Source organism: Sinocyclocheilus grahami, unplaced genomic scaffold (assembly GCF_001515645.1).
Source record: "Sinocyclocheilus grahami isolate Dianchi unplaced genomic scaffold, SAMN03320097.WGS_v1.1 scaffold358.1, whole genome shotgun sequence".
In the NCBI taxonomy this organism is placed as follows: Eukaryota; Metazoa; Chordata; class Actinopteri; order Cypriniformes; family Cyprinidae; genus Sinocyclocheilus; species Sinocyclocheilus grahami.
This window is the reverse complement of record NW_015505537.1, coordinates 1,453,102-1,465,567: the sequence shown is the minus strand read 5'-3', so window position 1 is coordinate 1,465,567 and position 12,466 is coordinate 1,453,102. Positions and strand designations below refer to the sequence as shown.

At 36.1% G+C, this 12,466-nt stretch overlaps 1 protein-coding gene across 1 annotated transcript in view; it reads right to left on the bottom strand.

Moving 5' to 3' along the window:
- LOC107548920 (nuclear factor of activated T-cells, cytoplasmic 3-like) overlaps positions 1 to 12,466 on the bottom strand; it is a 76,259-nt gene that overhangs the window by 13,262 nt on the left and 50,531 nt on the right. The window contains exons 4-6 of the mRNA XM_016229793.1: positions 2,741 to 2,940; positions 1,267 to 1,439; positions 873 to 1,013 (exon numbers count right to left, since the gene is read on the bottom strand). Coding sequence (XP_016085279.1) covers positions 873 to 1,013; positions 1,267 to 1,439; positions 2,741 to 2,940 — 514 coding nt within the window. The remainder of the gene's footprint in view (positions 1 to 872; positions 1,014 to 1,266; positions 1,440 to 2,740; positions 2,941 to 12,466) is intronic.

Sequence of the window (12,466 nt, the reverse complement as noted above, 5' to 3'; positions counted from 1 at the left end):
CACACACACACGCACACACGCACACACACACACACACACACACACACACACACACACACACACACACAGAGTGTCCCCAGAGGAGAAGGGAAACCGTGGGAGGTCAGGATGCTGATAAAGCGAAGATAAATCACTCTGGTTTGACGAGAAACAATCAAATTCCGCTCTCAAATTAGAAGTGAGAAATCGAGACTACCTCACATTTTACCCATCGCTCCAGTTTCCCAAAGCCAGACAGATTTGAACTAAAAACCACCTGATCTTGCCGTTTTTAAGAATAAGGCTGTTTTAGCTTCACTAAGACAGAGATTAGTGCAGGTATAACTGTGATCCTTGAGGGTAAGACAGGTGAGGAGGCAATATTTGCTCACAGTGAATGATGAAGACATTTGTAGTGCATACGCAGCTGTGCTTGCAGAGCTTGTAGCAACCTGCTAAAAGGAATTATTACTAGCCAAACGCAAGTAACGATACTAAGTGGAGGGATCTAATATCATCCTAAAAGGGGTTGATTTTGATATAATGACATGTTGACTGTACATTATCCAGCTTAGTGCATAGCTACTTACTAAATAAATAAACAAATGGATATGAAATATTGATTTGACTTTCAATTATGTATAAAGTGAGAAAAATATCTGAGAAGAAAAGGCCCAAGAGATATGAAACTGGCCATATAAATGTAAATTGTTTGCCTGGAATAACAATTAATTATAACTTGATTCTTAAATATAAGTTAATATAATGGAATTTAATAATTTTCTTTTTACTTAAATGCTCTTAGAAAAATGAAAAAATATTAAATAAAAATGATGAGAGCCAATACATGAGAAAAGAAGCTAAAATAGCACTTGAACCCCATTAATTCTTACCAGGACCTTTCTCCAGAAAAATGACCTTTGACTCGGGGAAGAAGTTGGAACCAATGATGACCATTTCCTCTCCTCCACTCACTGGGCAACTGCTAATACTGGCTTTCTCGACCTGAGGTAACTCCTGTGCTGAGCGCTGGGCTATTTAACCACACATACAGATAAGACAGTAATTCACATTAGACAGTTAATTTTATATATATATAAAAAGTCAACAATTCTGTGTTTTTCTGTCAGTATGGGGTGCTGTGTGTACATTAATGAGGGAAAAAAATAAATATATATATATATATATATATATATATATATATATATATATATATATATATACACATATTATTTATTTTTCCCCCCTCAAATATATTTTTCTTCTGTGTGTGTGTATAAAACCTACAGCACTCCACTGGAATTGAAACAGTCTGCAGTGAGACCACTTTTCCATTGGGTTGTGGGATGTGAACCCGGAACACCACACGGACCCGAGTGTTTTTCCGTCCAATATCAGTTTCTCCCTTCCTCAGCTCAATGTCAGAGTTCCTCAACTTCAGGATTCCAGCGCAATCAATACTGACAAACACAGCAGGAGAAACACATCAGAAAAAAGTATCCATAACAGTTCCATCATACTCTCTGTCAAGCAAAACTGCTTAAATGATTTCTATTCACTCAAAGTCACTTTCTGGATTTATACTCTTTTCATGGAGTTAATAAATGACTGATAACAAAACAGTATATTTTCAATTTAAGTGTACATTAAAAGCTGGCACAGAAATCAAATTTTAAGCTGTGCTTATTAAAAATGGCAGATTTTAATGTTTTCAATCAGAAATTACATGTTATAAATAACATACTTTTGTAAATGTATTTTGTACTGTAAATAAATGCAATTTACAAACTGTTCAAAAGTTTGTGGTCTGCAAGATTTTTTTAAATTCCTTTATTCAGCAAGGATGCATTAAATTGATAACAATGATTAATTAAATTTGTGTCATTTACAGTTGTCATAACATTCTTATTTCAAATAAATGCTGTTCTTTCTATTCATTATATAATACAAAAAAAATATCTATCACTGTTTTCGCAAAAATATGAAGCAGCATAACAGTTTTCAACATTGATAATAATAAGAAATGTTTCCTGAGCACCAAATCAGCATATTAAAACGTTTTCTGAAGGATCATGCAACAGTGAAGACTGGAGTAATGATGCTGAAAATTCAGTTTTGCCATCACAGGGATAAATTACTTATTACTTTAATAAATGACTTAAAATATATTAAAATAGATATAAATATAGGCTTGATGAGCACAAAAGACTCCTTTCTAAAATATTTTAAAAATCCTACTGATCCCAAACTTCTGGACAGTAGTGTATATGTGATAAAAGAGTGCTCATGTGTGTGTAAAGGTTTCATTCTACTTGTGAATGACACATTTTTGAAAATGTATTTACTAACATAGAAAATCAACTTGTGATGAAACGTGAAGAGTTTCTCATGATTTAAAAGACTCATATTTAATCCAAATCCAATAATGTCAAAAGTTTTCTGTTACGCTTAGGTTTAGCAGTAGGCCAGAGTAAACATCATTTGTGCGTATTTCACTAAATTGCGGAGACCAAATTTCTTTACCTAAAACAATCTACATTGTGGTGAGCAGCTGACAGTCATTGCAAGGACAATAACTTTATCATTCTGTACTAAATAATGAATAAGTAAAAATAGGCACGTTAGGGGATATAAAATATTATTAAAAACAATAGTCAAATGGAAAGTCCTCACCATGATAGAAAATCAAGTGTGTATTTATGTTTCTGTGTGTGAGTGAGAATCTAGATTGATGTTGAAATGAAGGGCTGTTGGCAGGTACCTGGCAGACATATTGTTTTCAGGAAGGAGAGGAATCTCCAGAACCTTTGTGCTGGTGATGATAATTTCCTGGCTTGCCGTAGCGACAGTTTTTCCTGTTATGCGGTGAACCTGGTAGAATGCGTGCGGCCTCAAATAACGGTCATCCGCTGTCCCGATGAACATCTGCAGGTTCACCGGCTTCTCATTGTAGCCAACGAGCTGTTAAAAGTGAAGAGATGAGTCATGATCATTTTTATTTCCATGAAAATAAAGAAGTTAACTGTTGTAGGATGAGCAGAGATTTTTAAAGGTCATAGATAGGGTTGGGCCGATAGACGATGCCATCGTCCATCGCCGATGGCTGACAGACATCACGATGTTGAGCCGGCATCGTGATCTGTCCCCCCATACCCCCCACAATCCACCGAATTCCAATTCCGTATTCGGAAAGGAAATTAAGTGTACTAAGAAACCCCTAAAGGGAATAAATATACAATTTCAATACTTTCTCTCGCAATTATATAGTTGGGTAATACTGTATTTAAATTGTGGGCATCAGGGAGCCGCTACTAAAATACAGGGCATTGAAACCGCTTTCGAATGCGCGCTCTCATTTTACTTTCACTTTCATTTTCACATTCACACGGACTCTATACTACGGAGCGGCAGTACCTACCACACATTTTACAAGATTAGATATTTGTCAGTGGTGCTCAGTATCTGCAAATCATTGTCCATTGTCATATCAGTCATCTCTCCTTACTCTGTGTATGTGGTAAGTGAATTTTCATGTACTGTAACGTAACAGTTTACTGCTAGCAAGCGGCTAACCATGTCCCTTTAGTGGCTCCGTAGAACGCGTTTTTTGTTTTCCATGCCTTTCTGCAAACGGATTCACACTTCGGGCACACCCCCTAACCCCGCCCCCCAATGCCATCGTCCATCACGATGTTTTACTGTAGACATCGTCAGATGCCAATTTGGTAGACATCGCCCAACCCTAGTCCTAGACATTCTGCCACATAAACTACTATGAAAACTATAAAACAATGATATGAAGCATGACACAATAAATTTTAAAGGTAAGATGATTGGACTGGAACTATATGGTATATATATATATATATATATATATATATATATATATATATATATGCATTTCTTCTGAACATTACACAGAAAAAAAGATGCCAAAAGTGTGCTTCAAGCCTTAAAACCCAGAAATAAGTAGGCTTGTTTGCACTTTAGGTCAATCGTCCCAAAGGTAATGTTTTTTTTATTTTGTTTTTTTGAATGGGTTTTTTTTGGTTAAATGTTTGAATTAAGCGGTTATGGTAAACACAAGCTTAAGATATTTTTCTGTTGTATTCTACAACACAAAAATTAACCAGTAATGCCCCTCTCATGGATTTTCAGAAACTGTTGTTGGTCACAGATTATTTTTTTAAATAATCCAAAAGACAGTGGAAAAATACTGTGTGATTTTTTAAAGGGAACCAGGGTTATGGTAACTTCCGGGCTGGCCTACAAAATGATGTCATCCCTGCAGCACTCTACTGCCAAACTCAGATATTTTTGACAGGCTATATTGATCTGAAAGCACTGGACATCCACCATTTCAAACGGCAATATTATCCATTTGCAACAATTATTTCCACTAGGGATGCACGATACCACTTTTTCCAGTAATCGCCTGATACCGATACTTTTATTTTTGGAACTTGCCGATACCGAGTACCGATATATTTTAATTTACCAATACATTTTTTAAATATTGGGTACAGAAATGAAAATAATATGTATAATGTTAGTTGGTTAACTTCATTTAGTAAATAGATACAGTCAAAGCTAAATTAATTCAACATTTCTCATATTTTCACAGTTTATTCGCTATAGTTTAGAAAATGGTAATAAAATATGACAAGAACTCAGAGTTAAACTGTCAGAACAAATTCATCTTGATAATATCAGACAACTTTTATAGAAAGGTATGTAATGAATTACAATCAACCAACAATTATTCAGAGAACTGTTAGTATGACAATATTTACACAACTATCAATACTTTGTCAGGCCACCCTTAGCCTCAATGACAGCCTGTAGTCTCCTGGGAATGCTGTCAGCCAGTACAGTGCAAACCTCAACTTCAATTTTTTTCCCAGACTCGGTCTGAATAATTTCTGGTCCCAAATTATCAGTTTTACTGGTAGTCCACAGTATGAAGAATTTTTGGGTATAATATGTCACAGTTCACTTTATTCTGCTATCCTCACTTACATAAATGAACTATAGTGTCCCACTAGTAAAAATAAATATCAAAAATTATATCAGGTGTCTGAATAATTTTTGGTTTGACTGTATATTCTTCAGGTTATTTTCACACTTAATTATGCCCATTAAAATGTATTTTACAAGTTTTTGTTACTTTCACTGTTCACCTTTATTTTTTATTTTTTTTGCTCTATGGTACATCATTTTTAATTTAATTGCATTAGAGCTGCTCCATTGCAGCGGCTCAGTACTGTAATCACGCGTTTTGCTGTAATAATGCAGGGAACCACTCCTTATAAATCTCCTAACTGTGATATTTTCAGATATAGAAGTCGCGTTTTTTTCCATCTCAAACGTGCTGCAATTTATATTCTAAAGCGACTCATATAATGCAGAAACACTCATGAAGCAAGCAAAACATGCGCAACGCGCGCACGTATTTGTATTGTGCAGAATGAGAGGGACAAGTACGGTACAGCCTAGCGCATTTCACACTGGCTGATAGTTTCACTTTCACCATAAAGTCGTGTTATGTTTAAGGTTGAAAATAAATTACGTTTATAGCAAATGCCCCTATAAATTTTGTTTTATATTTACGATTTAGTTTTAATCCAAATGATGCGTCTGTTAAGTGAGCGAACATCAAAAAAGATCATGCAACAGAAGTGCGTTCTCTCTCTCTCTCTCCTTACCATTAAGTAACTTGTGCATTGGTTTACTCACTTGTTTTTGACATCTGACCGAACTACAAACAGTGACGTCTGTGAGAAAGGGATATTCGTTCGACAAGCTCGCGCATCTGCGCCGCCGTGCGCTCAATCCACTCAGCGTGATTTGCTTATCAACTCGCGCACGTCACCTATGCAGGCATTAATACTGAATGTTTAACATTATATTAATTGCATACATACACTTCGTAGACATCCTTAATATCTAATAACTCCATTCTGCTGTCTGTTGTTCTGTTGTCGGTGTTTCTTTGTCTGAATATGGCACTGATCACATGCTGTGTGGTATCGGCGTTTGGTATCGGGGCATTTTAACGAGTACGAGAACAGGAGCTCAGTATCGGGCCCGATACCAGTATCGGTATCGGTACATCCCTAATTTCCACCAAGAACCCTGCATATGTGCAAATACTTCCCAAATCCTCATCCATGCACATTAATATCAGACGTTAGCCCACTTTTTCCAAGACGAATTCAAAATACACTCTAGCTAGTAATTAAAATCCAGACAGGAACATAGACACGTTTTCGAGCCATGAGTAAAGGAACAAAAAAAAAAAAAAAAGCAGAAACCGAATTGAAGGAAAAAATAGAAGAGGGTAGAAAGGTGAGAAAAGAAAAACAAAACCATGAAAGACATTCTACTTCTGTTGCTAAAATAGTATAAACAGGACTTTCGTCTTTTGAAAATGGAAATAGGGAAGTCAAAAACCCATTTAAACAGGAATAATTAGACATAATTATTCTGTGAGGTCGTTGAAGTCTTTTTCAGAACAAAAAGCTTTTACAGAAATGTTTTCCTTCCGGGTGCTGCACACCAGGGTGTCCGATGCAAACCTCAGTCAGACACAGGGGGCCAGTGTGGCAATGCAATGCCCCATCCAGTAGTATGTACACACATTTGACCTGTCAATAAGCTTCCCAGACAGGTGAGGAGTTCACAAACGAAGGGGAGCTATTCCGCTGACATGCATGTGTTGGAGGGTGTTACTTAGGTTGAGCACACAGGCTCCTAACAATCTCTCTACTGTTGAAATGTTATGCTTGGCAAACACTGACCCAATGCAGCAAAAGAGAGAGAAACTGGGAATGAGAGCAAAAAAGGAAGGGAGAAAAAGAGAAAGAGAGACAAAGAGAGAGATGACCCAATCACAGGTAACAGAAGGACCAAGCCACAACCATAGCAACACAATAATGAGAAAAACATGCTTCACATATAAACTGACAAGTCTTGAGAACAGAGACAGATATTTGTGGAAAGGGGAAAAAGAAATGGACAGCGGGGAAAAGAGAATCAGGGAACAACGGAAGACTTGGATGGTGGTGGGATTTGGTTCATGTAGTTCCCCGGACAAAATGGTTTTATTACACTTGGAGACATACGTAACTGAGAAAATTATTCAACCAAAAGGGCATGCTTAGTTTCAAAATATTTATGGTAACATTTTACAATAAGTTATATGTATGTACAACCTTTTAGCATTTATTGATTGATTTAATTTCTGCATTTAATAATACATTTTTAACAAGTTGTATTAACTAAAGTATTATGAACTAACATGAATTAACAATGAACGGTAGTTTATTTATTTATTTATTTTAATTTAAAACTGCCTACATTTTATAATTCTGTAAAAAATGTGTTGTTTATTTTCAGTTCATGATGCATTTAACAGTGTTAATCAATTGAAACTTACTGTATGTGTTACCAAAGTTACTGTTCTTCTAGAGTAAATTATATGGCTTTTCTTAAAAAAAAAAAAGGTTAAATGGAGCATTATGGGTCACTCTTCATAAAAGCTTTCCTTTTCTTCCTTTTCATGTACATGGGGAAGTCGTGGCCTAATGATTAGAGAGCCAGACTCATAACCCAAAGGTTGCGGGTTCGAGTCTCGTACTGGCAGGGATTGTAGGTGGGGGGTGTGAATGTACAGCGCTCTCTCCCACCTTCAATACCATGACTGAGGTGCCCTTGAGCAAGGCACCAAACCCCCAACTGCTCCCCGAGCACCGCAGCAAAAAAATGGCTGCCCACTGCTCCAGGTGTGTGTTCACGGTGTGTGTGTGTGTTCACTGCTGGCTGTGTGTGTGGACTTTGGATGGGATAAATGCAGAGCACTAATTTCGAGTATGGGTAACCATACTTGGCCACATGTCACGTCACTTCTTTAATGCTTTTCCAATAAGCGCGCTTGTTTCTGTGAATGCTGAGAACTCTGTGAGGTGAACAGTCCTCTGCAGACAGAGACCTTCAGACAGAAGGGTCAGGACTGAATATACTGTACTTTACATTTTGTGGGCTTGCTCTGGGTCAGTGCATTGAGACGGTGGGGGATTCAGAAGCAGAGGTCATGTTTATGCTTCAAGACCTGAAAAAGGTAAAGGGCTCAACTAAAATGAACCATGACCCTGAAAAAACCATGTACATGTAAGATTTATTTCAGTGGTGAGAGTCCACCACCCCTGGTAACAGTTACAAAACCTCCTGGACAGTTAATTCTCATTGTGGGTGTGTGTGTGCGCAAGGAAAAACAAAACAATACTGTGTGTGTGTGTGTGTGTGTGTGTGTGAAATGGGCTGCCAGGTTCACATAAAAACTAGCTCAAATTACACTACCATTAAAAGCTTGGGGTCAGTAACATGTTTTAATATTTTGGAAAGAAGTCTTTATTATCAAGATTATTACCAAAGTTTGAAAACAGTGATGCATCCTTGCCGAATAAAAAATTAAAGAACAAAATCTTACTGACTTTTGAATGGCTGCTCCCTAGCTTTGCACATTGTGCAAGACACATCTAAATAGTACTTATTCATCCCAATCAATCTAATCAAACTGTTTGCAAACTCTGGGCAGCGTCAAAAGGTGGTTTTTCCTCTACTGTTTTAATGATGTTATGGTATGATTTAAATCAACATGAAACCACAGTCACAATCCATTTTCCTTCCAAATTATGATATATTTCTGACCGAGTGAAACAAAATATTCAATACTCTATTGGGAAGTGACTGGATCCTGAAGAGTGGACATTCCATAGCATAATGGAGCTAGTAATTACATTTTGATGAAAGATTATGAAGACAACATTTCTATTTAGAATTAAGTGCACTGATGAATCATGCACAATAGGACCAGGAACATGTATTATTAAAGTAAACAGTGTTAACTTGATTTCATGTTCACTTTAAGGTCACTAGATACATTCACTTCAATTTAGAATGTTGTAAAATGAAGTATCCAAAACTCCTAAAAGTGATGATACACGAGGCAACTTTGAGCAATGTTGCTGGGCAATGTTGCAGTCAACTGGCAACCAGGTGAGACACAGGGCCGATCTAAAGTATCCAGATAGCAATTTGATGCCCATACTCAATGGGAAATTGCTTAAGCAACGTTGCTCAAAAAAGTTGCCCTGTGTATCATCACCTTAACGGTCAGTATGATGAACTATAATGTAAAATCACTTTACAAGATGATACATCAGGCCATGAACATTTATGACTTTTGGAAATTCCATGAACATGCTGCAGCCTCAGCAAAGTTTCAGAGCGCTGCCACAGCTTCAGTTTCAAGACATTTAGAGCAGCAACAAGGCGCCACATCCTCGAGGAGTTTCTGAAGGCCTGTGGCTCAGCCTGTCGCTGACTTCAGCACAACCCCTGCACTCTTTCTCCCTTCCTCTCTCTCTTGTTCTGTAATTGTCATTCAGAAGATTTTGCCAACCGCCCCTATTCCAACCATTAAAGTGAAAGAATCACAGCTGATCTCATTTTCTATTTGCCTGGAGTGTGTTTAAATATGTTTATCCACCTTTTTTTTCAACGCATTAGCCACTGTAGGGAAATAACGAGAAGAATAACAAAGTGCAGTAAACAGTGAAACTGTTTGCACTACAAACCACTGAGTTCATAATTAAGATAATACATTAAAACAATGGTAAGACACAGCAGTTTGCAAAAACAAGCAGCAAAACAAGTTTTTTGTACAGCTAAAAATAGCTGGAAGCGAATGACACCGGAAGCCAGACCCATTAAATTTACATGTTTACAATTTACCCACTCTTACGGGAAAAATAAGGTGGATATAAAACACAAGTTTGGGGTCAGTATGATTTTTTTTCTGTTTTTCAAAAGTCTCTTCTACTCAGCCAGGCTGCATTTATTTGATCAAAACAGTGTTAATTTCATTGACAAATAAATGTAATCATAATTTTCATCAACAACATTTTTTCATTGATGAAAATGAGACTATAATGAAATAAACACTTGTTTTTAATGATTCTTTTTTAATTGAATGATTATTACTGTGCATAAGCATTGGTATTTCATTGAAAAGACTAGGGCTGGGCGGTATGCCGGTATATATCGTTACTGCAAAATAAAGTGTCTATCGTTAGAGATTTTGCTATATCGTGTATTCCGTGGTATGCAAATATATCTGCGTAACACAGTACTGCTTAAATGTTATACACCTTTAGAGTGATAAGGAAACATGCATGAATGAGAAAATAAAGAGTGGGACACACTTGGTAGAGTTATTATGTGCAATAAGCAGTGAAAAAAACTCTGCTCGTGCTGACTGACACACACACTCAGAAAGCACCTCTCTCGACAGCATGTGATCGCAAAAACAGATCTCTTTCGTGTTTTATTGTGCTTGAATGGTCAAATATGCACAGTTATGTCATAATACCCGTCGTGTGGAGTATTCAAGTAAACACAGTCGGTTATGTGTTAAATAAATGTAAAACAATTGGGTGAAAACCGGATGCGTTTCAGTATATTGGATCCGTGCAGTCGGTCTGAAAGGGACAGCAGCCTTATTTACCTGCTGCTGTCTGTTATTATTAATGTTAATCATATTTGATTGATACATTGAAGACTATGCAGTATTTTCATATTTATTTGTTCTGTTGTGCTTGTAATTTGCTTCTTTTTCTTAATTTTAATCGAGGTACATATTGTTATCGTGAAATAAAATTCATCATACCGTAAAATGATATTTTGGTCATATCGCCCACCCCTAGAAAAGACCATGCTCTTGTTTCTTTATGACAAGTGGTTTTGTTTAATTTTAAGATATAAAACATGTTATGTGTCACAGCAGTTAAATCTGTGTCTGTATTGCATGTTCAAACTTTGAAATCATTCATGTTAACAGGTTAATAGAGGTTTTATTCAGGAATATATAATAAGTTATAATAATAATTCTTATTATAATAAGAAGAAATGCTTAATCCATACATTACGCTGTAACTAAAACCATTAGATTTTAGTAGATTAAATATACTGTAGATTTAGTCGACTAAAATCTTATGATATTTAGTTGACTAAAACTAGACTAAAACAATTCAGATGACTAAAATATTACTAAAATTAAATGGCATTTTCGTCAAAAGACTATGACCAAAACTATCTACCAAACTACCAAAACAAAATTAACACTGGATCAAAAATACAGCAAAAACAGTGAAATAGTATTACAACTTAAAATATTTTAAAAAGTAATTTACTTCTATGATATAATTTTCAGTAGCCATTACTCCAGTTATCAGCGCCACATATTCCTTCAGAAATCATTCTAATATGCTGATTTGCTGCTCAAGAAACAAAAACAGTTGCGCTGCTTAAAATGTTCTTGTAAACCATTTCATGGTTCATGACTCTTTAATGAACAGAAGGAAAAGCAGTTATTTCATTTTTGTCAAAATATAACAGTCACTTTTGATCAATTTAATACATCCTTGCTGAATGAAAGTATTAATTCCTTTCAAAAATGACTGAGACCAAACTTTTGAAAGCTAGTGTGCATGTGTTAAAACGGTTTCCCCATGCCTCTTTAAAAATAGCAATTAGGCATAAAGAGTTTTGTGGATTTACTGTGATTCACTCTTCAAAGAAAGGGACATAATTTGTGTTTTGTATGACAACACTTTGTGAAGTGACTACATCCCTGCTCTCTTCCCGCTTATTTTCTTATTTTAATCCCAAAGAAAAGCTAAGAGAGGAGTTCACGTGCTGTCTATTTTATATTTTTACATTAACAATGTAATCAATATTCTGTTTATTAAAGCCAAGTATGAATCTCATCAAGTTATTAAGCATTTTACATTTATTCCAAAATAATAACTCAAGGCAGTAACAATTTAAACAAAATATTTTATTGGTGAACTTATGTTCAGCTATTCTTTTTCAAAGTTAACTTAACTATTTTTGAATTATTCGTTCATCAGTCATCAAAGCTCAGTAAATATTGGTCACAGAAACAGAAATTTACTTTAAATTTCAACAAGCTGATTTACTCACTAAAAACCCACAGATCGTGTTTTCAGACCATTTCAAGTCTTATTTTGACGTAATAAAGTGGTTACATCTAAGTGTGTGAGTTGTTTACTTGTTTAAATGAGTCTTCCCATTAATGCCATTATATTGTTCATTCAGACTGATTCGCGAACGTAGAATGCGCATGAACACAATAGGCGGGATTTATCGCATGAACCAATCACAGCCGAACATAACCAGTCATATGCAATCTTGATGGAGGCATTGCCTCCTCTCATGTGATTTTCCCCCATTCATTCTCAAGTACCCCCCCACTGCACGCTTTAGTTGGTCTGTTAAAACTCAATGGGCTCAGGGGAGGCGAGAGAGACTCGAACTCCCGATGTAAGTTTACCTGCTGGTGTCGCTGTTGGACAATGTTTCTTTAGAAAAATTAGTGATTTATACACTTTTTAATGTTATATTT